This window comes from Pongo abelii, chromosome 6, assembly GCF_028885655.2.
Source record: "Pongo abelii isolate AG06213 chromosome 6, NHGRI_mPonAbe1-v2.0_pri, whole genome shotgun sequence".
Lineage (NCBI taxonomy): Eukaryota > Metazoa > Chordata > Mammalia > Primates > Hominidae > Pongo > Pongo abelii.
The window spans coordinates 121,158,674-121,185,044 of NC_071991.2; the positions used below are offsets into that span (position 1 = coordinate 121,158,674).

Consider the following 26,371-nt stretch of genomic DNA (forward strand, 5'->3'; position numbering starts at 1 on the left):
TATTAACCTTTTGTCAGATGGGTAGATTGCAAAAATTTTCTCTTATTCTGTAGGTTGCTTGTTCACTCTGATGATAGTTTCTTTTGCTGTGCAGAAGCTCTTTAGTTTAATTAGATCCCATTTGTCTATTTTGGCTTTTGTTGCCATTGCTTTTGGTGTTTTAGCCATGAAGTCTTTTCCCATGCCTATGTCCTGAATGGTATTGCCTAGGTTTTCTTTTAGGCTTTTTATGGTTTTAGGTCTTAGGTTTAAGTCTTTAATCCATCTTGAGTTATTTTTTGTATAAGATGTAAGGAAGGGGTTTAGTTTCAGTTTTCTGCATATGGCTAGCCAGTTTTCCCAGCACCATTTATTAAATAGGGAATCCTTTTCCTATTGCTTGTTTTTGTCAGGTTTGTCAAAAATTAGATGGTTGTACATGTGGTGTTATTTCTGAGGCCTCTGTTCTGTTCCATTGGTCTATATATTTGTTTTGGTACCAGTACCATGCTGTTTTGGTTACTGTAGCCTTGTAGTATAGTTTGAAGTCAGGTAGTGTGATGCCTCCAGCTTTGTTCTTTTTGTTCAGGATTGTCTTGGCTATACAGGCTCTTTTCTGGTTCCATATGAAATTTAAAGTAGTTTTTTCTACTTCTGTGAAGAAAGTCAATGGTAACTTGATGGGAATAGCATTGAATCTATAAATTACCTTGGGCAGTATGACCATTTTCACGACATTGATTCTTCTTATCCACAAGCATGGAATATTTTTCCATTTGTTTGTGTCCTCCCTTATTTCCTTGAGCAGTGGTTTCTAGTTCTCCTTGAAGAGGTCCTTCACGTTCCTTGTAAGTTGGATTCTTAGGTACTTTATTCTCTTTGTAGCAATTGTGAATAGGAGTTCATTCATGATTTGGCTCTCCATTGGTATATTATTGGTGTATAAGAATGCTTGTGGTTTTTGCACATTGATTTTGTATCCTGAGACTTTGCTTAAGTTGCTTATCAGCTTAAGGAGATTTTGGGCTGAGATGATCGGGTTTTCTAAATATACAGTCAGGTCACCTGCAAACAAAGACAATTTGACTTCCTCTCTTCCTATCTGAATGCTCTTTATTTCTTTCTCTTGCCTGATTGCCCTAGCCAGAACTTCCAATACTGTGTTGAATAGGAGTGGTAAGAGAGGGCATCCTAGTCTTGTGCTGCTTTTCAAAGGGAATACTTCCAGCTTTTGCCCATTCAGTATGATACTGGCTGTGGGTTTGTCATAAATAGCTCCTATTATTTTGAGATACATTCCATTAATACCAGTTTATTGTTTTTAGCATGAAGGGGTGTTGAATTTTATTGAAGGCCTTTTTGGCATCTATTGAGATAATCATGTGGTTTTTGTCATTGGTTCTGTTGATGTGATGGATTACATTTATTGATTTGCATATGTTGAACCAGTCTTGCATCTCAGGGATGAAGCCAGCTTGATTGTGGTAGATAGGCTTTTTGATGTGCTGCTGGATTCAGTTTGCCAGTATTTTATTGAGAGTTTTTGCATCAATGTTCATCAGGGATATTGACCTGAAATTTGTTGTTGTTGTTGTGTCTCTGCCAGGTTTTGGTATCAGGATGATGCTGGCTTCGTAAAATGAGTTAGGGAGGAGTCCCTGTTTTTCTATGGTTTGGAATAATTTCTGAAGGAATGGTACCAACTCCTCTTTGTACCTCTGGTAGAATTCGGATGTGAATCTTTCTGGTCATGGGCTTTTTTTGGTTGGTAGGCTAGTAATTTCTGCCTCAATTTCAGAACTTGTTATTGGTCTATTCAGGGATTTGACTTCTTCCTGGTTTAGTCTTGGGAGGGTGTATGTTGCCAGGAATGTATCTGTTTCTTCTAGATTTTCTACTTTATTTGCATAGAGGTGTTTATAATACTTTCTGATGGTAGTTTATATTTCTGTGGGATCAGTGGTGATATCCCCTTTATCATTTTTTATTGTGTCTATTTGATTCTTCTCTCTTTTCTTCTTTAGTAGTCTGGCTAACCTTTTCAAAGAACTAGCTCTTGGATTCATTGAGTTTTTGAAAGGTTTTTCTTGTCTCTATTTCCTTCAGTTCTGTTCTGATCTTAATTATTTCTTGTCTTCTTCTAGCTTTTGAATTTGTTTGTTCTTGTTTCTCTAGTTCTTTTAATTATGATGTTAGGGTGTCAATTTTAGATCCTTACTGTTTCTGATGTGGGCATTTAGTGCTATAAATTTCCCTCTAAACACTGCTTTCACTGTGTCCCAGAGATCTGGTACATTGTGTCTTTGTTCTCATTGGTTTCAAAGAACTTATTTATTTCTGACTTCATTTCATTATTTAGCCAGTATTCATTCGGGAGGAGGTTGTTCAGTTCCCACATAGTTGTGTGGTTTTGAATGAGTTTCTTAATCCTGAATTCTAATTTGAATGGACTGTGGTCTGAGAGACTGTTTCTTATGATTTATGTTCTTTTGCATTTGCTGAGGAATGTTTTACTTCCAATTATGTGGTCAATTTAACAATAAGTGCTATGTGGTACTGAGAAGAACGTATGTTCTGTTGATTTTGGGTGGAGAGATTTGTAGATGTCTATTAGGTCTACTTGGTCCAGAGCTGAGTTTAAGTCCCGAATATCCTTGTTAATTTTCTGTCTTGTTGATCTGTCTAATATTGACAGTGGGGTGTTAAAGTATCCCACTATTATTGTGTGGGAGTCTATGTCTCTTTGTAAGTCTCTAAGAACTTGCTTTATGAATCTGGGTGCTCCTGTATTGGGTGCATATATATTTAGGACAGTTAGCTCTTCTTGTTGAATTGATCCCTTTACCATTATGTAATAGCCTTCCTTGTCTCTTTTGATCTTTGTTGGTTTTAAGTCTGTTTTATCAGAGACTAGGAATGCAACCCCTGCCTTTTTCTTTTATTCCTCCATCCCTTTATTTTGAACTTATATGTGTCTTTACATGTGTGATGGGTCTCCTGAATACAGCACACTAATGGGTCTTGACTCTTTATTCAATTTGCCAGGCTGTGTTTTTTAACTGGGGCATTTAGCCTGTTTACATTTAAGGTTAATATTGTTATGTGTGAATTTGATCCTGTTATTATGATGCTAGCTGGTTATTTTGCCCATTGGTCAATGCATAGTGTTGATGGTCTTTACATTTTGGTATGTTCTTGCAGTGGCAGGTACCATTTTTCCTTTCCATACGTTTCGCTTCCTTCAGGAGCTCTTGTAAGGCAGGCCCGATGGTAAGAAAATCCCTCAGCATTTGCTTGTTTTAAAGGATTTTATTTCTCCTTCTCTTTGAAGCTTAGTTTGGCTGGATATAAAATTCTGGGTTGAAAATTCTTTTCTTAAGAATGTTGGTATTGGCCCCCACTTTCTTCTGGCTTGTAGGGTTTCTGCCAAGAGATCTGCTGTTAGTCTGATGGGCTTCCCTTTGTGGGTAACCTGACCTTTATCTCTGGCTGCCCTTAACATTTTTTCCTTCATTTTAACCTTGGGTAATCTGACAATTATGTGTCTTGGGGTTGCTCTTCTCGAGGAGTATCTTTGTGGTGTTTTCTGTATTTCCTGAATTTGAATGTTTGCCTGCCTTGCTAGGTTGGGGAAGTTTTCCTGGATAATATCCTGAAGTGTGTTTTCCAGCTTGGTGTCCTTCTCCCCATCACTTTCAGGTACACCAATCAAACATAGGTTTTGTCTTTTCACATAGTCCCATATTTGTTGGAGGCCTTGTTTGTTCCTTTTCATTCTTTTTTCTCTAATCTTGTCTTCACACTTTATTTCATTAAGTTGATCTTCAATCTCTGATATCCTTTCTTCCACTTGATTGATTTGGCTACTGATACTTGTGTATGCTTCATGAAGTTCTCATGCTGTGTTTTTCAGCTCCTTCAAGGCATTTATGTTCTTCTCTAAACTCATTATCCTATTTAGCAGTTCCTGTAACCTTTTAACAAGGTTCTTAGGTTTCTTGTATTAGATTAGAACATGCTCCTTTAGCTCAGAGGAGTTTGTTATTACCCACCTTCTGAAGCCTACTTCTGTCAGTTCATCAGACTTACTCTCCATCCAGTTTTGTTCCCTTGCTGGTGAGGAGTTGTTATACTTTGGAGGCATTTTGGTTTTTGTAATTTTCAGCATTTTTGCACTGATTTTTCCTCATCTTCATGGATTTATCTACCTGTGATCTTTGATGTTGGTGACCTTTGGATGGGGTTTTTGCATGGGTGTCCTTTTTGTTGATGTTGATGTTATTGCTTTCTGTTTTTTAGTTTTCCTTCTAACAGTCAGGCCCCTCTTCTGCAGGTCAGCTGGAGTTTCCTGGAGGTCAACTCCAGACCCTGTTTGCCTGGTACCACCAGGAGGCTGCAGAACAGCAAAGATTGCTGCCTGCTCCTTCCTCTGGAAGCTTCATCCCAGAGGTCACCTGCCAGATGCCAGCCAGAGCTCTCCTGTATGAGATGTCTGCTGACCCCTGCTGGGAGCTGTCCCTGTTAGGAGGCACAGGGGTCAGGGACCCATTTGAGGTGGCAGTCAGTCCCTTAGCAGAGCTTGATTGCTGTGCTGGGAGATCCACTGCTCTCTTCAGAGCCAGCAGGTAGGAACATTTAAGTCTGCTGAAACTGTGCCCACAGCCACCCCTTCTCCTAGTTGTTAGGGCAATGGGAGTTTTATCTATAAGCCCCTGACTGGGGCTGCTGCCTTTCTTTCAGTGGTGCCCTGCCCAGAGAGGAGGAATCTAGAGAGGCAGTCTGGCTACAGCGGCTTTGCCGTGCTGTGGTGGATTCCACCCAGTTCAAACTTCCCAGTGGTTTGTTTACACTTTGAGGGGAAAACCGCCTACTCAAGCCTGGGTAATGGTGGACGCCCCTCCCTCACCAAGCTTGAGCATCCCAGGTTGACTTCAGATTGCTGTGCTGGCAGCAAGAATTTCAAGCCAGTGGATCTTAGCTTGCTGGGCTCCGTGGAGGTGGGATCCGTTGAGTTAGACCACTTGGCTCCCTGTCTTCAGCCGCCTTTCCAGGGGAGTGAATGGTTCTGTCTCACTGGTGCTCCAGGTGCCACTGGGATACCAAAAAAAACCTCCTGGAGCTAGCTTGGTGTCTGCTGAAATGGCTGCCAGTTTTGTGCTTGAAACCCAGGACCCTGGTGGTGTAGGCACCTGAGGGAATCTTCTGGTCTGCAGGTTGCGAAGACCATGGGAAAAGCACAGTAGCTGGGCCGGATAGCACTGTCTCTCACCGCAGTCCCTCCTGGCTTCCCTTGGGTAGGGGAGGGAATTTCCCAACCCCTTGCACTTCCTGAGTGAGGTGATGCCCCACCCTGCTTCTGCTTGCCCTCCATGGGCTGAACCCACTGTCTAACCAGTCCCAATGAGATGAGCCAGGTACCTCAGTTGGAAATGCAGAAATCACCCTCCTTCTGCATTGATCTCACTGAGAGCTGCAGACCGGAGCTGTTGCTATTGGACCATCTTGCCAGCTGCCTTTCTTTCTTTCTTTCTTTTTTTTTTTTTAATAGAAACAAAACATAATTCAGTTGGTCACATAACATATACTATTTGTTATTTAAACCTGGTAATGATCAGGCTGATTGGCACAATTCAGTTGCAACATCAAGAACATCATCATTTATCCAGAAGGTGTACTTGAAGTGGAAAACTAGGCTATTAAATGGAGATATGGAATGTCTATGTAGATCAAGTGTGATGGCTCACTCCTGTAATCCCAGCACTTTGGGAGGCTGAGGCAAGTGGATCACTTGAGCTCAGGAGTTCGAGACCAGCCTGGGCAACATGGTGAAACCCTGTCTCTGCAAAAATATAAAAATTAGCTTTGGCATGGTGGCACACACCTGTAGTCCCAGGTACTCAGGAGGCTGAGGTGGGAGAATTGCTTGAGCCCAGGAGATCGAGGCTGTAGTGAGCTGATATTGTGCTACTACACTTCAGCCTATTTCAATCTCAAAAAACAAACAAACAAAAGAAATGTATATGTAGCTAACCATGTAAGATGTAAACCAAAAAGTGAAGAAAATTGTATACAGACATAATCCAACCAGCTCTTTATAAGCCAAAATCTCCTCAGATTGCTTAATTTGATGGGCTTGAAATCTCACAGTCAAGTTTAATGAAGATTGACAGAGATATTTTAGGTAGAAAACATTAGGTGCAATGCCAAAAGGCATTGCAAACTCAGGCATGACTTAATCAAATATGTGGCAGTCAGCACATAGTGGACATAAGATGTTCATTGAGCCATATAGTAGGATTGCTGTCTAGGTTAGAAGATCTGTCTTATGTGAAAATGTCAACCAGAGAAAGGCAAGGGTGCAGAGAGGAATGGGGAAAGGGTAGTGTGCAAGATCCTGTCCCATATTTATAGATTAGAATTTAAGTTCTAGTTCATAAATATAATTTTCAAAAGTTGAGACTTTAGTTTATAAGAACAAAATAGACATCAATACTATGTTTACATATATAAAATGCCATTACTATTATCATTGCACTCCTCTGCCCCAAAAGACAGTATTGTGATATGCTGGGAAGGCAAGTTAAAACAATAGAAATAAAAATTGAATAGGAAAAACAATGAAACTTTTTCTAGTGTGCTGTTTATGGTAACTGGCTCCAGAGTGTAAGATTTTAACCTGCACTCTTTACTGGCTTCTGTTATATTGCACTGAGATATTTTGTGTTGTAAACATACCAGGGTAGTTGGACATAATTCAAAGAAAGCAATCAGATTTGAGAAGGATTTAGAAAAGAAAAGTGTGGGGAAGAATAAAAAGAAATAAAAACAATGCCATAGACATTGAAGAATAAAAAATAAGATCAGAAGTTAGTCTTCATCAAAAAGGTATGGGTGATGAAATAAAATGGAATTGAAGTCTTTAAGAAAATCCAAGGAAAAAAGTTATCTGATGCTGAAGAAGTTAACAAGCAATCTAGCTTCCTGAGTTATTTAAAATTAGGCTAAATAAATCACCAAAACTAATATATAGTCAAAGAAATAAGAAAGAAAGAACAATCATTTTTTCATATCCAATTTCTCCGCATACTTTTATCTGTTGTAACTAGAGTTTTGCCTTGTTTACAATCAGAGAAGGCCTATTACTGTAAAGTATATTTTTCCACTAGTATTAAATAATTCACCGGTATTGTGCATTACATTTTGTGGAGAATAATAATACTAATCAGTTTCTTCAAGCTTATCATCAGTGTTCCTACCGAACACCTCCTAAACCATTAACCACTGTTAATTTTCTTTTACCATAGATAGTAACCAATCAATAATTAGCTTTTAATAATCAAATGTCAGAATAGAGCCTTAACTTAAAGCTGTGGCTGATAGTGTTCATTTCCATTAAAAAAATCATGCTTATTTTCTGAAAAGGGATGTTCTTGTCAGATTGCAGATAAGCATACAATTTCTCAAATAAAATTATAAAAATGATCTTCATAACAAAATCCAAGTGAAATGTAACTTTCTTTAGGAAAACTTGATTCCTTATACTGTAGTCAGAATCAATTGGCATCTTCTCTTATATATCCAAAGAACTTTGAGTTTTTAAAATCAGATTGATGGTTTTGAATTAGCTGTTACAGCAACATATTACAAAATCCCAACAGAACTTCCTTCTCAAATAAATCTCGCCCCTGCTCACTTCTCTCACTTAGCCACCCTGTTCTCTTCCCTGGAAGCAAGCAATATAACCTTTTTTGAGTATCCTTCCTTATATGGTTTGGCTCTGTATCCCCACCCAAATCTCATCTCAAATTATCATCCCATATGTTGCGGGAGGGACCTGTAATCCCCATGTGTGGAGAGAGGGAAGTGATCAGATTATGCAGGCAGTTTCCCCCAAGCTGTTCTCCTGATAGTGCATGAGTTCTCACAATCCCCATGTGTGGAGGGAGGGAAGTGATCAGATTATGCAGGCGGTTTCCCCCACGCTGTTCTCCTGATAGTGCATGAGTTCTCACAAGATCTGATGGTTTTATAAGTGTTTGGATGTTCCTCTTTCATAGCACTTCTGTTTCCTGCCACCTTGTGAAGAAGGCACTTACTTCCCCTTTGCCTTCTGCCATGATTGTGAGTTTCCTGAGGCTTCCTCTGCCATAGGGAACTGTGAGTAAATTAAACCTCTTTCCTTTAAAATTACCCAGTCTCGGGTATTTCCTTATAGCAGTGTGAGAACAGACTAATATAGCTCCAGAGATATTCCTCAGTACACAAATTACTATACTGTGTACATATGTAATTTGTGTGTGTATGTGTATGTGTATATATATATATGTACATATTCCTTTCTTTGAAAAATGGCAACAATCTATACACACTTTATTAAAATTTGTAGCTTGTGTACAGATACACATGTAAAACAAATATATATTTTAAAGACTATTTTAATATCTGGTGAATGTCCTTATCAATATGTAGAAGAAACCTCATTCTTTGTTATAGGTGCATAGCATTCCACTGTCTACAAGGCTGTGCCTTATGTGGCCTTTGCCTTATAGTAGACATTTATTTTGTCATCCTAATTATAAGAATTAGGAAGACATTAATTTTGTCGTCCTAATTATAAGAAATGCTACAATGAACTACATAGAAGCAGAATTTCTTGGTGAAAGGTTTTATTCGTTGATAATTCAAATAGAAATTTCCAGTCTTCTGTTTCCACTAGGAATGTACTCTTTCTTCATTCAGGTTGGAGTCAATCCCTGCACATTTCACCTTGCTCAAATGTCTTATCCTGCTAAAATATATATGCTTGTACAGAGAGATAGATGATGGTTTGCCATTTGCAAAGCCAGGGGAACCCTAGTTTTCAAGACACTCCAGTCAGGACTGAGGCAAAATTTGAAATTAAGCCATGTTTACCAGAGACAAGACAATGTGATCTGGCTATAGCTTTTGACCTCTCAAATGTTTGCCTTTCCTCTCCAGTCTTGTACTCTAACATTGAGAGCTGGGATCTGGGGAACTGGGATCCAACTCTCTCCTGTTTAAAGATTGTTCTGGTCCACAGGCCTGAGGTTGGGGCCTCAGCTCCCCATCCCTAGTTTCTGTCTGATAACCCTGACTAGTATCCCAGCACTCCTAATCAATGGCTTGGGTCATTTTTATAGGGAGGGAAGTATTTTAAGTTGTAATCTTGACTATGGACATTGGAAAGACTTAAATAACATTTCGCAGACCACTGGATGGCTTTTTAGTTCAACAACTTTAATTAAAAACCTGAAGACATAAATCAACTTAATGTTATCTTAAGAAACTTAGTTAAAAACAGGTTGACAGAGGGAACATTTTATTCAAAACGTGATCCTAAGACTTAGTGTGCTTTTCCAAGAAATCTGTTGATCTTGGCTGTACGAAATTTCAAGTCCTAAAAGAGAAGTAATACTTTTAGACAAAGAATAAGTGTATACTTTTATACAAAGATAATTTAAATCTCTTTCAGGTTGTATTTCTTAAAACTGCAAAATTTGCTTGCTTCATTAAAAACGAGGCCTTTCAGATTGAATAATATAGTGAATTTACCATTAGCAAAAGTGATGCTGAAATAGTCATTTTCACATATTTACAAAACTTAAGCCTGTATTTAAGAAGACTGGAAAGGAAACAATTTTATACAATCAAGATAGTATAGGAGTTCTAAAATTAGTTCAGATGGAGGGACACTGTGTTCTTTGATAATAACATAAAATAGTTATCATAAAATTCAGTATCTAATGATGAATTATGGGCCTTAAAGAAATACTGTTATAAAGTAGATTATATTATAAACCCATAGGCAACAAGTTTTTAAGAAAAAGGTATGAAAAATACTTAATTGAGAAACCTCTAACATTAAAATATTTTGCTGTTTCTGCTGGAATACTAAAGAGCCAGCTTGCAGAGCATTGATGTTTCAAAAGAGAAAAAGTTCATCAGAGAAAAAAATAGATGCCTATTATTGGCTGTTGCTCTAATAAGCTTTTATTAGAAAATAGGTTGGCAATTAGTTCTGCAAAATTGAGCACACAGCTTTGAACTTGATGGTTCTGCTCTGTCTCTCAGTCTGATAAATATATATGAGTATATATATTTTTCATCATTGGCAACAAAATATCACTTTGGCCAGTACTTTCCTTAAGGGCTTGGAAATAAAACAGTGCATTTATTAAATTCCTTAAGGACCATGACCTTCAGGATATCTCGTCAAACTCTCATGGTTTTAGGAGCAGACACTTGGCATCTTAAACGTTTTTAAAACAGAACCCCAATATCATGAAAAAAGAAATTGAAGACGTGTAGATTTGGAAAATCAATTCGTTTCACTAATACCTGAATATTAAGAAGGGAGTATATGCTTTGAAAAACTTTTCCAGAGCATTCACTCTAATCGTAAAGATCAGTATGGATCACCATGCTGTGTAAAGTTAAAAAACATTGCACTGGGTGTTTGAGAACAGGCACTTAGAGTTGCAATCAAAATGAAAACAAATTAGTGCAATTAATTTATTGATTTATAATATCCTTTTCCTTTGTGGTGATTGTTTAAAATATTACGGTCTCATAAATAACTGGTTTGAACTGCTCTCATTTCTGTCTTAGATTATTGCAAGAGCTTTTTATAGTCTTCCTGCTTCTCTCTTGTGTCTTTTCCCTTTCAGGCTTGCCTCAACACAGCAGCCAGAGGAATCCAGTTAAGCCCACGGCAGATAATGTCATTCTTCTTTCAAAGCCCACCACATCTTTCCCATCTCATTTACAGTGAAAGCCTGAATACCTATAAGCCCCCATAAGACCCTCACTCTTTCCTCTCTGGCTCCTTTTACCTAGTCACTGACCTCTTTAAAGGTCTTTAGAGACAGCAGGCATGCTCTGCCACAGGGCCTTTGCACCTGCTTTCCCTCATACTTCCCCAGACATCCTCCAGGCTGACTCCTCTTATCCTTGGGATCAGTGAGGCTTGTTACCATCTAGGAACAAATCCCTGCCTTATTTATTTTTCTTTGTTATCATCATTTGCAACATGCTGAATATTTTATTTACTGTTCTTATTTATTATCTCCCTCCCCTACAAGAATTTAAACTCAGTGAGGGCAGGGGCTTTTGTTTTGCTCACTATTGTATTGTTAGTACTTAGAAGGGAGCCTGGTACATAGAAGATGCTCAGTAAAAATTTTCTGAATTCTTATAAGAATGAACACTAAGTGCCTCAGCCTTCATACAGTGTCAGTGCTCCAAAGACCACCAGGAGCACACCTGCAGTTAAATTAGTTGGCTTTATTAGTTATTGTGGGAAGCGAGGGTGCACACCACGGGAAGCCATGGGGTGTCTCAGTAAGAGGGTATTAGGAGGAAACTATCACATGATTTAGGTTTTGGCTGGGTGATTTGGGGAAGAGTCTAAGAAGGCAGGGATTTTCTCTAGATTAGATGTTGTCAGAAAGCAGAGGCGTTCCTGTGATTGAGTAAAGAATAGCAGTCATTCATTCAGCAAGAGAGAGGGATGTTTGGTATTTTGTGGGTTGCACAGTGACCTTCTTTTATGATCTTAGACAAAATTTAAAAGTGGCATGGCTTTGTCTCATTTTATTATGGTCTGAGAGTAAACTTGTCCAGACTGGTATTCTGTGACATTGTTTAAGAGAAGCATTATGCAGCCTAGCTGTGAGTGTAGTACTCAGTTTCTGAATGCCAAGGGTTGCTCTTTTTTTTCTTTTAATTTATCACAAGCAAGTAAGCTTCTTTGGGGAAGCAGTGAAAAGGGAGATAGGAATAAGTAGGGGATAGGGGATAGGGGCTTTTTTGCAGACTCTTGTAGCTGTACATGGTGGTCCTGTCTCCCTCAAAAGAACATCCTTCCTGCCACCTTCTTCAATGTCTCCTTCATTGTCAGGAGGAAGGGGCAGTGATGAGGTGAGGTCCTTGAGCCGACCTGAAATAGGCCCTGTCTGTTTGCCGCTTTTGCCACATTTGTCTCTGGTCAGGGTAAGAAGATCAGAACTATGAAACCAACGTCAACGTAGTAGCAGCTAAACCTTCGTCACTTCCTTCCACCAGAGGAGGAGTCAGGAGAAAGCTACTTCCCCTTACCTGTGGCTTGAATGAGTATGTCATTTCATTGAAAATCATTTGTCCAGGGGCCTTTAAAATGTCTTCACAGAAGTTTCCTTGTTGAAGGAAGGGAACTAGTCCTTCATATATGTTCCCAGAACAGACCTTACTTCTAAGAAGAGAAAACTGGGCGATAAAATTTAAAGGACAAGTCCAGGTTAAATTCCTCATTCACCTCTACCTCCAATATCTTGCTAACTCTTTCTAAACATTGTCATTTAGAGGTTTGTTTACAGGAGCACATTTTCCTAGGCAGATTATGGAAGGGGGGAGGGAGAAAGAAAAGGAAGGTTGCTATCGCTGGTGATGCATGGTTAACTGTGGATAATTGCACAGGTTGCTATGCTACAAGAACTAGTCAAGATAAGGCAGAGCTCAGCGGTGGGGATTTTAATGGCATAGGTGGGGTGAGGGAATGAGGTCTAGGGAAGCTCTGAAGCAAAGGGCGCTTTTGGAAGGGCAGGTTAGGGGAGGTTCCTTGGTGAAGGAAGGACAGGAGAAACAGACAGAGATTGCATGGTGGGACAGGGAAGGGAAAACAGTGTCTGAGAGGGGTCACATGAGGGGATCTCCTCCCAAGAAGCCATATTTAACTAGGAGGGCACACCAGTGCCCTGACCTGGCTGCATAGGAAGCAGAAACCTGACATACAGTGAGCAGAAGACACGGGCAGGGGATTTTACTTATTTATTTTGCCTTTTTTGTCATGCACCCACACATTTTATCAGGAGCTATGTCTGCCATCTGCCATGTAAGGTGCACCTCCAGTTCACCAGAACAAACAGTTCACCAGTTCTCTTTCAACTCCAGTGTCTTCCCTGAGACACTGAGAACAATAATAACATTCCAGGATAGGAGAAGAGAATCACTTGGTAACTTTGTAATAAATGAACCAGGATGTTCTATGGTGGTGATGAGGGAGCAGACCAAAGGGGAAACAATAGTCAGTGGAAAACTGTTTTGAATGAGACCAAAGCAGGAAGTGTCTGGCAGGGTAGATTTTTCTTTTTTTGGTACACAAATATAGTCTTTTCTAATAGAACTGAATTTTGAATTTAAAGAAAAGTTTCTTTCCCCTTCTATTAATGAATGCATGTGTAAATCTATTTTTCTTACCTGGAGTCAAAATATAATAATAAATCAAAGAGAAGGGGAAGTTTTGAGTACCACAATTTTTCTTACTCATAAAATTAGATTCCCTTGAAAATACTATTCTCTTCAAATCATAATTTAGAGCTGCAGTATGATATATTTCATGCTACTAAGTGGGGTAATCTTATTCAGCTTTGTGCATGGAGGATTATATTTACTCAGTAAGTGAAAATATCTACCTCTGTAGCTCTTAAAAACTGGTGTTTTGTGTTTATCCATTTACTTAGGACTTCTTAAATGTCTTTGGAGGAAGTTTTGTGAATTACTTAAAATTTTTTTACAGCAGTGTCCAAGGCCTGAGAAATACTATGAGGTTTGGCTGGTGACACCTGGTGGTTAAACATGATAGTTACACACAACATGTAGCACAGGCTTTACTACAAGCCACAGAAGCACCTTGTATTGGTCTGTTCTCACACTGCTAATGAAAATATTCCTGAGGCTGGGTAATTTATAAAGAAAAAGAGAGTTAATGGACTCACAGATCCACATGGCTGGGGACCCCTCACAATCATGGCAGAAGGTGAAGGAGGAGCAAAGTCACGTCTTACATGGCGGCAGGCAAAAGAGCATGCGCAGGGGAACCACCCTTTATAAAACCATCAGATAGCATGAGACTTATTCATTATCACAAGAACAGCATGGGAAATCTCGCCCCCTTGATACAATTACCTCCCACCACGTCCCTTCCATGACAGGGAGAATAGGGGAGCTACAATTCAAGATGAGATTTGGCTGGAGACACAGCCAAACTGTATCACTTCTCTATAAATCAGAGTTCCTTGTTGTAAGCAACTGAAACAAACCTTGCTTACTTGAGCAGAAAGGCGGTGTCCATGAGGACAATGTCTCCACTTAACAGTAACATTATGGGCATCAGGTTCAGGTTCTGGATGCCCCAGCTTGCTGCTCTTTGACACTGGAATCTATGTCACCACTGGTAATGTCACCTCAGCCTCCTTGAATCTCAATATCCCAATTCAAAGCCTAGATTAGGATGCTTCTAACTGGGCTGACCACAGTCATAGACCAATACCAAACCTGCAAAGAAGGCGGGGACATTTTGGCTTATTTAATGAAATATGGGCTTTGCCTTCCAAGATACTTATGGTGCAGAATTGACTACTGAGGAAAGGGGTCTGTATCCAGAGCACACAGCCAAAGGACAAATGTCTACTGGACACCTTAATCTCACTAGGCATCAGGCATAGCCACAATGCATTTTCATCTTAATGACACACAAGACTGCAAATGTTTTATGCCATCAAACCCTTTGATGAGCTTTTACAAAAATAATTTCGTAGCAGTTTTACAAAGAGATGACTAAAAAATAACTTGACAAAGTAGCCACTATCGTGTTCCCTCTTCTACTGTCCAAACACCTACCTATCTTCTCTTTCTCTCTCCCTTTTTTTTTTTTTTTTTTTTTTTGAGACTGAATCTCACTCTGTTGCCAGGCTGGAAGGCAGTGGTGCAATCTCGGTTCACTGCAACCTTCACCTCCCAAGTTGAAGTGATTCTCCTGCCTCAGCCTCCTGAGTAGCTGGGACTACAGGCACGTGCCACCATGCCAAGCTAATTTTTGTATTTTTGGTAGAGATGGGGTTTCCCCATGTTGGCCAGGATGGTCTTGATCTCTTGACCTTGTGATCTGCCAATCTCGGCCTCCCAAAGTGCTGGGGTTATAGGCGTGAGCCTCCCTGCCTGGCCTTATCTTCTCTTTCAACTCCAGTGTCTTCCCTGAGACATTCTGTTACTCCAGGGGTTTGGTCTAGGTCCCATTGCTTGCTGCATAGAAAGCCAATCACTGAGTCAAGGAGTATTGCTGGGGAAGAAGGCCTTATTTGGGTGCTGCAGCCAAGGAGAATAAAGGATCAGTCTGGAATCCATCTCCCCAAGCAACTAAAATTTGGGGTCTATAAAGTAGGGAAGAAAAGTAACTATGTGTGGGAAAACAGGAATTAAGGAGGGGTAGGAAAGAGGAGTTGGTCAACAGGCAAGTGGTCAGTTAGGCAATTATGATGAGTGAGGCGTCTGGTGTCTCATTGTTTAGATGTGATAATCTGGTAAGTTTCAGTTCCTTGAAACATTCTGGGAGGCTTGATGGTTGGTTTACCAAGAAAGGAACCCAGATAAGACAAATGTAACTTTCTTAAGTTTTACCCTGGGAGGGTCAATTTCTAAGTTTATTCAAAAGAAACCCAAAACATCTATTCTTTGGGACAGTTGGGCTGGTTTTAATTTCTTGCCACTCAATCACTTTCCTTTCCATTCCTACCTACTGCTTACTCCCAGAAGTAATTGCTCCAGTAAATTATCATGTAGTACTTGTTATGCATTTTTGGTATTTAAATTTTACATCACCTTGCCTTCCATATAAAGTGACATCAGGCAAGCCTTTTCATCTCTCTAAGCCTCAGTTTCCCCATTTGTAAAATGGAAATGTAATTATAAGCCTTACTTAGTTATTACAAGTTTTAAAAAAATAAATATTTACGAAGCACTTAAGCACAATGCCTGGGATTTGATGAGTTTTCCAAAATGATGCTGAATATTATTTCACATCTTTACCTGATCATGAGCTCCTTAAAGGCAAGGACCACATCTTATTGATTTTGTTTTCTGGACATAGGGTCTGGTGCTCCATGAATGTTTGTTGAATTGCATTTCCTGCCCCTGAATAGAAGCTAGGTCTCTACATATGCTTCTATATCTCAATTTATTTATAGGCCTCTTTGAGACCTTTAAGTGATACACTTTACAAATAGACATATATAATAATAATATCTATTTATTATTTGAGTCTTTTTCCTCAAAACTATGACTAACAGAAAATTAAATCTCTCCACAGGTCTTCTAGAGTGCACTAAAGCGGAAGATAACATAAGATTTTTATCTTACCATGAAAGTATTATCTGAAGGACAGTTAAGGATTTGTGTTGTTCAACCAGTACATCTCACTTCATGGCTCCTTATATTTTTTATTCTAAAGTCTATCTCTTGTCTAAAACCTGCTCGACTTCCAATTTATCAAAGGAAACCTTTTATAGCTGCTTGGAATGCTCCAACAGATCAGTGTTTGATAAAATATAATTTAAGACTAAATTTGAAAATATTTCCTGTGATTGGAAGCCCACTGGCCAAGGCCAGGGGGCAAAATGTCACTATATTTTATGTCAACAGATTGGGATACTATCCATGGTATACATCACAAGGGGTCCCCATTAATGGGGGTCTCCCACAGAACATAAGTTTACAAGCACATTTGGAAAAAGCTGACCAAGATATTAATTATTACATCCCTGCTGAAGATTTCAGTGGACTTGCTGTTATAGATTGGGAATATTGGCGACCACAGTGGGCCCGGAACTGGAACGCAAAAGATGTTTACAGGCAGAAGTCAAGAAAGCTTATTTCCGATATGGGAAAGAATGTATCAGCTACCGATATTGAATATTTAGCTAAAGTGACCTTTGAAGAAAGTGCAAAAGCTTTCATGAAGGAAACCATCAAATTGGGAATTAAGAGCCGACCCAAAGGCCTTTGGGGTTATTATTTATATCCTGATTGCCACAATTATAACGTTTATGCCCCAAACTACACTGGGTCATGCCCAGAAGACGAAGTCTTGAGGAACAATGAGCTGTCTTGGCTCTGGAACAGCAGTGCTGCTTTATATCCTTCTATTGGTGTCTGGAAATCCCTTGGAGACAGTGAAAACATTTTGCGCTTCTCCAAATTTCGGGTGCATGAATCCATGAGGATCTCCACCATGACATCTCATGATTATGCTCTGCCTGTATTTGTCTACACAAGGCTAGGGTACAGAGATGAACCTTTATTTTTCCTTTCTAAGGTAAGAAGCTTCTTGTCCAATGGTGGGGGATTTCCTCCTTATCTTTAAAAGGACATTTCTTTGTTAATTATGTTCTTTGAAGAATTGATTTCAATTAATGGTCTGTTATATGGGAGCATAATTCTTCCTTGACTAGTCATGCATTTAGACTCTTCATTTATGGAAACTGAATTTTGATTATCTTATTCATTATTATTCTCTTAAGGAACAAAGTAAGGTGAGAAAGGGTTAAAGTAGATACCAGCAACTACTACATTTCCTGCACACCAACTTTAACTGTACTCACTTACAATCGGGCATTTTGGAAGGTTATTGAAATGATCGGCAATGAGCAGGTTAGACAATCAAAAAGGATGTTTTGAAATGGAGTGTTTGCTCATACATGTGGAAGCAGAATTGTCTAGCCACTTAAACAAAAAAATTCTAGGGAAAGTAGTGGGTATTTTAATCTTTGTTTTGTTTTGTTTTTTTTCTTCAAGATGGAGTTTTTTGTTCTTGTCACCTAGGCTGGAGTGTAATGATGCAATCTCGGCTCACTGCACCCCCCACCTCCTGGGTTCAAGCGATTCTCCTGCCTCAGCCTCCCAAGTAGCTGGGTTTACAGGTGCCCACCCCCCTCCCTACCCAGCTAATTTTTGTACTTTTAGTAAAGATGGGGTTTCCCCATGTTGGACAGGCTGGCCTTGAACTCCTGACCTCAGGTGATCCACCTGCCACGGCCTCCCAAAGTGCTGAGATTACAGGCATGAGCCACCGCGCCCAGCCTAATCTTTGGATTTGGATAATTTTGTGTAACCTTTCTACACTGAGAAGACTCAGGACTTGTAGAGGGCTTCACATGTGTGATGCAGTGATGTTTTAAGGTATTGCTGGATACCAGTGGTTTAATATATTTTAATGGAGGCATTTTTCCTTTCTCCACCATTACAAATTTCAATTCACCAATATCTGTTAAAGACGTTCTGAGTTCTAGGCATCCTAAGAAGGTGGCATAGAAAACACCCAGGTGAGGGCTCTACAGTGACCAGGTATCTTTGGAACATAAATGGAGTGTATCCATCAGAGGGAGAAATGATGCATACGTATGAAATATGGTAAATGCCATACCTCCGACACCATTCATGAGGTGAAGGAGGAAGGAAAAAAAGTCTCTGTTGTGAACTTTATTCATACCACCCAGAAAAATCAGTGAAAAATAATTGAATGAAGAATAATAGGAAGTCAGTACTGTCTGAAAGGTTTTAAAAAGTTACCTAGGCCAGGTGCAGTGGCTCACGCCTGTAATCCCAGCACTTTGGGAGGCTGAGGCAGGTGGATCACGAGGTCAGGAGTTTAAGACCATCCTGGCCAAGATAGTGAAACCTCATCTCTACTAAAAATACAAAAATTAGCCAGGCGTGGTGGCGGGTGCCTGTAATCCCAGCTACTCAGGAGTTTGAGGAGAGAATTGCTTGAATCCGGGAGGCAGAGGTTGCAGTAAGCCAAGATTGCGCCACTGCACTCCAGCCTGGGTGACAGAGCAAAATTCTATCTCAAAAAAAAAAAAAAAAAAAGAAAGTTACCTAAATCTTTACAAAATAATCTTGACTCTGGAATGGAATCAAAATTTAAATACCAGTTTCTTTTGTAAAACGTCTTTTCTATATTTGACTCAACCAAGTTCCTTTCTTTAGTGATAATAAATTGACTTTTGGAAGAAACAATAAACTCTAAGGGACAAAACGTTCATTTCAAAAGACGAATTTAGACTACTGGGACATTCTGCACATTCTGTGAACCTGGTATAAGCTTCTTTTTCTAGTAGCTATAGCCACGGAAATGCTTTCTTTCCTCTCAGGAAAAAAGGAGCAACAGTTTGGGTTTCATCTCATTCTGCACTCTTTTTTTCCGAGTGGCAAGCTATTTCCAAGTGTTTTAAACTATAAGTGTACCCACCATTGTACCCTATTGATTTTTAAAATCTGCCCATAATTTTTTTTTTTTTTTTTTTTAGATGGAGTTTCCCTCTGTTGCCCAGGCTGGAGTGCAGTGGCGCGATCTCGGCTCACTGTGACCTCTGCCTCCCGGGTTCAAGTGATTCTCCTGCCTCAGCCTCCGAGTAGCTGGGGTTACATGCATGCGCCACCATGCCCAGCTAATTTTTGTGTTTTTAGTAGAGACGGGGTTTTGCCGTGTTGGCCAGGCTGGTTTCGAACTCCTGACCTCAAGAGATCCACCTGCCTTGGCCTCCCAAAGTGCTGGGATTTTAGGTGTGAGCCACTGTGCCCGGCCCCGCCCATAATTTTTTAAAAGCCTGATACTCATTTGTACCAAACTCTTAATGACCATTAATGGCTTCCGTTTCTGATTTTCCCAATAATGTCTGAATTTTAGAATGCACACATACATACAGTCAAGATTACAAAAAAGATTCACTAGTAAGTAGCAAATCTCTTAACCTCCCTGGACTTAGTGTCTTCATGTACAAAATGGGACAATATTACCTGCCCTACTGACCTAGCAAAAGTATGATGTAAATCAAATGAGAACATGCATATGAAAACCTGAAGCTCTACAGAAACCTATGTGAATGGCTATTACTTTTTTAACAGCCATCAAAGCCTTAAACTTAAACATGGGATTTTTAAGAGTGGAATCTCAGGCAATAGCTACAGCGTGGGGATATAGAGGCAGTCAAACCTCATTTCACACAGAAGATTGCCTGTATTATTTACATATAAATGCAACCTAGACATAACCTGATGCTGTGCTTTTAAAACATTTATTATTTATTATCAGTTTTTCATTTTTATACATTTAGGGGGTGCAAGTGCAGTTTTGTTACATGGATATATTGAGTAGTGGTGAATTCTGGGCCCGTCACCCGAAAAGTGTACATTTTACCCAACAGGTCATTTCTTATCCCTCACTCACCTCCCACCCTTGCACCTTCTGGAGTCTCCAACGTCTATTATTGCACTTTGTATGTCCATATTTACCCATCGTTTAGCTCCTACTTATCAGTAAAAACATGTGATATTTTACTTTCTGTTTCCGAGTTATTTCACTTAAGATAATGGCCTCCTGTTCCATCTGCGATGTGCTTTTAAAAATTAACAACAGGAGTTTCCTTGCCTATAAATTTAAAGATATTTATCCTTGTCATTAATTCATGCTGTCTCTGGTAAAGCACAAAGGCAGCTCATTAGTAATGCTCCAGCTCCCCACAGTGGGCACCTTGCTTACATGCACTCTGGTAAGCATCAGGGACTGACACCAAAGTGTTGAGTGAATTCCTTGAGTAGCCCTACCCTCTGCTTCTGAAACCCTGATTCAGGTCCAAGGATCATGTGTAGGTGCAAAGCACCGTCTGCCGCACTGGGACCTGGGAGGCTCATTTTCAGTACATCTACTTTGTTCCTTTCTTTTTCTGTAATGTGACAACACCACCATGGCTCAAGCTTTCAGGTGGTCCCAATCTGCTCTCAGAGGCACTTTATCTGTGACTTTCCTAGCTGGGTAGTGCCCTTGATTTTCTGATCCCCAAAACATAGCTGCTTTGTGATTCATTCAGCACCCTGCTGTCTGTGAGGTGACAGTGAACTAATTTGTTGAGAAACTGATTTGAAAACTAATTTGGAAGAAACTGACAGCAACCTCAGAAGGTGTGGCTTTCACCAGAAACATCTGCCGCTTACATACTTACTATAGACCAATAACCTATAAATATAAAATGTAAATGTTATGTCCTTATTCTCCTTTGATGGCAATGCAACGCTCCTTCATCAAAAGGAGAGCTGTTGGGGATTTCTGCCCTGATCACACCATGTGACTATATGACACCATTTTCAGGGAAGTTTCAAAGTGAGCGGAGTGAGGAGTTCTGCTCCCTTATGTCTTTGCCCAAAGAGAGAGTGGACACAGAGTCTGCAGTCTTGGTACTGCAGGGATGGCTCCTCCTCTGTCCCTGTTCATCGTGCCATTGACAATTTTCAAAATCCTTTCATTTATACTATCTTATTTGAGCCTCTCAAAACCTCCTCTCCTTCCTGTCATGTCAGCTATGACCTGTTCAGCAGATATTATAATCACAGGGAATGAAAATGGATGTTAACCTGAAAGGGAAATTGGTTTAAACCAAAATCTCTTTCCTTGTTGAAAGTCACAAGACAATTGCTCAGAAAAAAAAAAAAGAAAACTTTAAAAACTGATATTGTAAAACCAATTTGAGTGTTAGACAATAAAAGCGTCAGATAAAGAGATTTAGCTTTCAAGTAATAATATTAAGTGCCCAATGGCAAAATAGCATTTACAGTTCTGCTTTTATTTTCCACCAAATCACCTAATAACATTTTCTAGCATTTAATTGGTAGAAATTCACCCTTAGAGTAAAAGGTGAATGCTTAGTATCCTAAAGAGTGGGGGAATGTGTTATAATTTAATAAACTAGGAAACCAACTACATACATTCAAATCTTAATTTGCTCCAGAAAACAGCCTAGATCCATGTTAATCTTTAAACACTAAAACAATAAACCTTTAAGATTATAAAATCAAAATTCTCTCTGCTAAAGCCTTACCTTTGTCTATCTTAACCATATTGCAGAAAATTCCAGCGACTTTACCATGATTGGATGAGTCATAAATAAAGCCTATTAGGTCAGGTACTTAGAAATTAAACACACATACTTTCAGGGACAAATATGAAAGCTGGACCAAATCAGAGCCTGCAAGCCCTTAACGTTGCTTCTTTGCCTGGCCTTGGAATTGAAATGATATAAACCCATCCAAATAACTGTGGGGATGAAGTGGCACTGGGGCATGTTGCAAAATGGAAAAGGAACCTGGTTAACAGGATTGCATTTGGAGAAGGAAAACTTTTGGATTCTGTTTCCAGGGCACATACATATGACCTGGTATGTGGGTATGTGCCCCCGATTTATTTCAATTAAATAATTTCTGATAACCATTTACAGCCTCATTGCCTTCAGTATAATATCCTGGATAGCAACATATGTTTTTCTTTAAAAATATTTATATGTTTTTGCATATGATTACAGAGTGTGATTTTTGAGCATTGGTTTATTCAGCATTTGTGTCACTCTACGAAGATAGAAAATAGTATCTAAGGAGTATATGAGCTGAGTACCAGCCCTGTTATACTGAACTCAGACTCTAATCCTAATCCCTGGTGGGTTTTTTTGTTTTTTGTTTTTGAGGCGGAGTCTCACACTGTCATCCAGGCTGGAGTGCAATGGTGCGATCTCGGCTCACTGCAACCTCCGCCTCCTGGGTTCAAACGATTCTCCTGTCTCAGCCTCCGAGTAGCTGGGATTATAAGCGCCCACCACCACGCCTGGCTAATTTTTTTTTTTGTATTTTCAGTAGAGACGGGGTTTCACCATGTTGACCAGGCTGGTCTCAAACTCTTGACCTCGTGATCTGCCCGCCTTGGCCTCCCAAAGTGCTGGGATTACAGGCGTGAGCCACCGCGCCCGGCCCCTGGTGGGTTGTTTTACATTCAAATTAATAATGAACTCTACTGTCTTCAATCTAGCAAGATCTAGTCAGCACCATAGGAGAAAGTGCTGCCTTGGGAGCTGCAGGCATTGTTATTTGGGGAGACATGAATTTAACTTCATCCAAGGTAAGTATCTTGAAGGTATATTTAATGTTTTTTAATTAAAAGTATTTCTCTGCTTTCTTGGAGAGCTTACTCTAATAAAGCTCTCATGACCTCCATAGCAAACCAGCTTTAGAATAAATATTGCAGATCAGTGCCTGATACATAGAAAAGGCTAAAAAATATTGTGAACTTTTATAAAGATAGTAATCATAACACTGACATTTGATGAATATTTATGATGCACTAAGGTTGTGCTAAGAGATTTTTTGAGTCGGATTTGCTCATTTACTGGTCGTATGAGGTAGTGACTATCATCCTCATTTACAGATGGTGAAACTAGAGAGGAAACCAACTAGGTTAACAGCTATTTAGGATACTTAGTGGTAGAGTTGGCATTAGCCACAGTTTGATGATGGACATCTTGCATTTAATGACTATAGAAAATGTGTTATATACTATTTTGAAAGGTAGAAACAGGTGGTAACTTTTTAATTCTCCACAATGAAGTTACTTTTTCTCTACAGAGAAATCAGCTGAAAATTAACAACATTTAAAATAAGATTTATGGCTGGGCACGGTGGCTCACGCCTGTAATTACTGCACTTTGGGAGGTGGGATCACTTCAGGCCAGGAGTTCGAGACCAGCCTGACTGACATGGAGAAAGCCAATCTCTACTAGAAATATAAAAATTAGGCGAGTGTGATGACACATGCCTGTAATCCCAGCTGCTCGGGAGGCTGAGGCAGGAGAATGGCTTGAAGTTGGGAGGCAGAGGTTGCAGTAAGCCAAGATGACACCATTGCACTCGAGCCTGGTTGAAAGAGTGAGACTCCATCTCAAAAAAAAAAAAAAAGGAAAAAAAAAAAGATTTATATGGCTCTTCAAATTTCTCTCAGCTGAGATTTTTTTTTTTTACTCCAGGAAAGATTCCTAGTTCTCCCCAATCCACATTAATCACAATCTCTTCCATATTTCCAGATGCGGTTTGTTTATATTTCTATAACGTAACGCATTTTACCTTGAATACTGGTACCCTTGACACTTTTTGCTAAATTGAATTTTTTTGCAAGTCCATGATGATCTGATATTATTCTCAGAATTTCACAGTCTCAATTTGTTGCTACTGAGATAGTGTTCATGAAACTGTTTATGCCTATGCCCACATATGAGAATTAGGTAGAAACTGAGAGGATTAATTCCTGACTTTCCAGGTGTGATATTTCCACCCAGCCCCTTGGTGGCTCATCAGGAGAGCTTCATCAGGAAGGTGGGTGCACACAGGTGGCCTCTGTTTAGAACACGTAATAGGAACCGTATACACAAAAGTTACTTAGTTAGCCATATAGGCTTTCCTGTGTTTGAATTGTATTAGAAGTACAGGACCCAGGACAGTTGATGGAAATTAACAGGAAAATCCAGAAGGCTATAATATTTGGTAGAATGGTGGAATAAGATGATTTGACAATAAATGATGGACTGTGATTCAGGCTCTAACACAACCATGGAAGGCCCCGCATACCTGAATGGTAGCCTGAGAGCAGCAGTTCTGGTACATTCCTAATTTGGGTTTGTTCTTTTTCCTTTTATACCCATTAACTTGGGAGCTAGAAGGAAGAAAAAAAGAATGTAAATTGGAGAAAGGCAAGGTCTCATGTGCTGATTATCGGGGCCATTTGCAAGTTCAGTTGCTTAGCCTGACTGTAACATAATATCCATCTCCTGCCCCTCAGACCTCTCCCCTTTCCGATTTGGGACCCTTGTTATAGTGCCCAGGAGCCTACAAGTTCAACAATTGGAATCAAGCCATTATGTTTTAATCAAGACCAAAGAACTGCCTTGTGCTAGAAACTCTATCAGTACCAGGGAGAAACACTAAAATCGATTTCTTTCTACATTTCTAGGCCAACTGTACAAAGGTGAAGCAGTTTGTGAGTTCTGATTTAGGGAGCTACATAGCCAATGTGACCAGAGCTGCTGAGGTATGCAGCCTTCACCTCTGCAGGAACAATGGGAGGTGTATAAGGAAGATGTGGAATGCACCCAGTTACCTTCACTTGAACCCCACAAGTTATCACATAGAGGCCGCTGAGGATGGGGAGTTTACTGTGAAAGGAAAAGCATCTGATACAGACCTGGCAGTGATGGCAGATACATTTTCCTGTCATTGTTATCAGGGATATGAAGGAGCTGATTGCAGAGAAACAAAGACGGCTGATGGCTGCTCTGGGGTTTCCCCTTCTCCTGGTTCACTAATGACACTTTGTCTATTGCTTTTAGCAAGTTATCACAGCATTCAGTTGTGAGATAATTGAGTTTAAAGGGAATTGTGTGGCCTCTAGCCTAGTCATTTAAAGAAGGATGTAACTTATAACAATTTTTTTCTCTTATGAATTCTATTGAGAGATATTGTAAGTAGACATTATGTATGTCACTTAACGTAAACAGAAACATATTATTTTATTTGCCTCCAATCTGGCTAGGAAACCAGATCTGGAGTAAAGTCAATGTATACTTCCTCCTTATTGGAATATTTAAGTTGCATTTAAACTAAAACTAGTATAATTTAGTCTTTTCATGAATGTACATACATAAAATTATACATAAAAATATTAAATTATTCATTTCAAAGACTGTTTTTTCAAGTTGGCAATTTATTTAAGGACACATTACTAAGTAATCATCTGATTTAACAGAATGGGTCACCTGGTCAACTGGTCCACTGAAGAGGACTAAACGCAGTTTCTATTCTAGCCTCGGGTTCACACTAGGTTTCTGTTTCCCACCTGGACTCATTGAGTGCAGAACCATTCCTGGCATAGCTTCTCATGAGTGGCCGGAGACTGAGGTAAGGGGGAGCCATTCCCAACTTGGAAAGCACCAATTCTAAGATGGCACTTTGAGTCCTTCCTTCACAGACCCTGGCAGTCTGAATACTGTGAAGGCGTTGGGATAATATTCATGCTTACCTACCCTGACACTGCTGTAGATCTGGAAGCTGGAGCCATATTAGTAAAAATGCAGTTGGTGACTTTTGCAAGCAAAAATCATTATGTAGAAAACATGACATTTAAGGGGTCCAGAAGTGCTATTGAAAAGGAGGCCTATGAGAAATGTTAGATATTTTTGCTTTCCCCTTCCCATATATGACTTTTTATAGTGAATTTAGAGTCATTTTGAATCTAATTTGAATCATGGTTTCACTACATATCTGGTTGTGTGACCTTGGGAAAGCTACCTACAGTCCCCATTTTGTTATCTGAAATTTAGTAATATAACTCCTACCTCAATTAATTATTCTGAGGAGTAAATGGAATAACATAGCCCTTGCATACTTGGACTCTGCTGTTGATCCTCAACTGACTTTTTTTTTTTTTTTTTTTTTTTTTTTTTGTGTGTGTGTGTGTGTGTGTAGCGATGGGGTCTTGTTTTGTTATCCAGGCCGGTCTCCGACTTCCAGGCTCAAGAGATCCTCTTGCCTTAGCCTCCCAAAGTTCTGGGATTATAGGCGTGAGCCACTGCACCCAGCCTCAACCAACTCTTGATTACCAAAGTAATGGGAAAGTGCAGGATAAAACAGGGTCTTGGGCAATTTCTACTTCTTGATGCTATGTTCTGTTTAAAATCACTTATACGCGTTGTGT

At 39.6% G+C, this 26,371-nt stretch overlaps 1 protein-coding gene across 1 annotated transcript in view; it reads left to right on the forward strand.

The window, feature by feature from the left end:
* LOC100458070 (hyaluronidase-4) overlaps window positions 1-25,361 on the forward strand; it is a 32,273-nt gene extending 6,912 nt beyond the window's left edge. The window contains exons 3-5 of the mRNA XM_002818390.4: window positions 16,121-17,125; window positions 22,661-22,750; window positions 24,632-25,361. Of these exons, the coding sequence (XP_002818436.2) occupies window positions 16,172-17,125; window positions 22,661-22,750; window positions 24,632-25,033 (1,446 nt within the window). The 5' untranslated portion in view covers window positions 16,121-16,171 and the 3' untranslated portion in view covers window positions 25,034-25,361. The remainder of the gene's footprint in view (window positions 1-16,120; window positions 17,126-22,660; window positions 22,751-24,631) is intronic.
* Window positions 25,362-26,371: the final 1,010 nt, after the last annotated feature.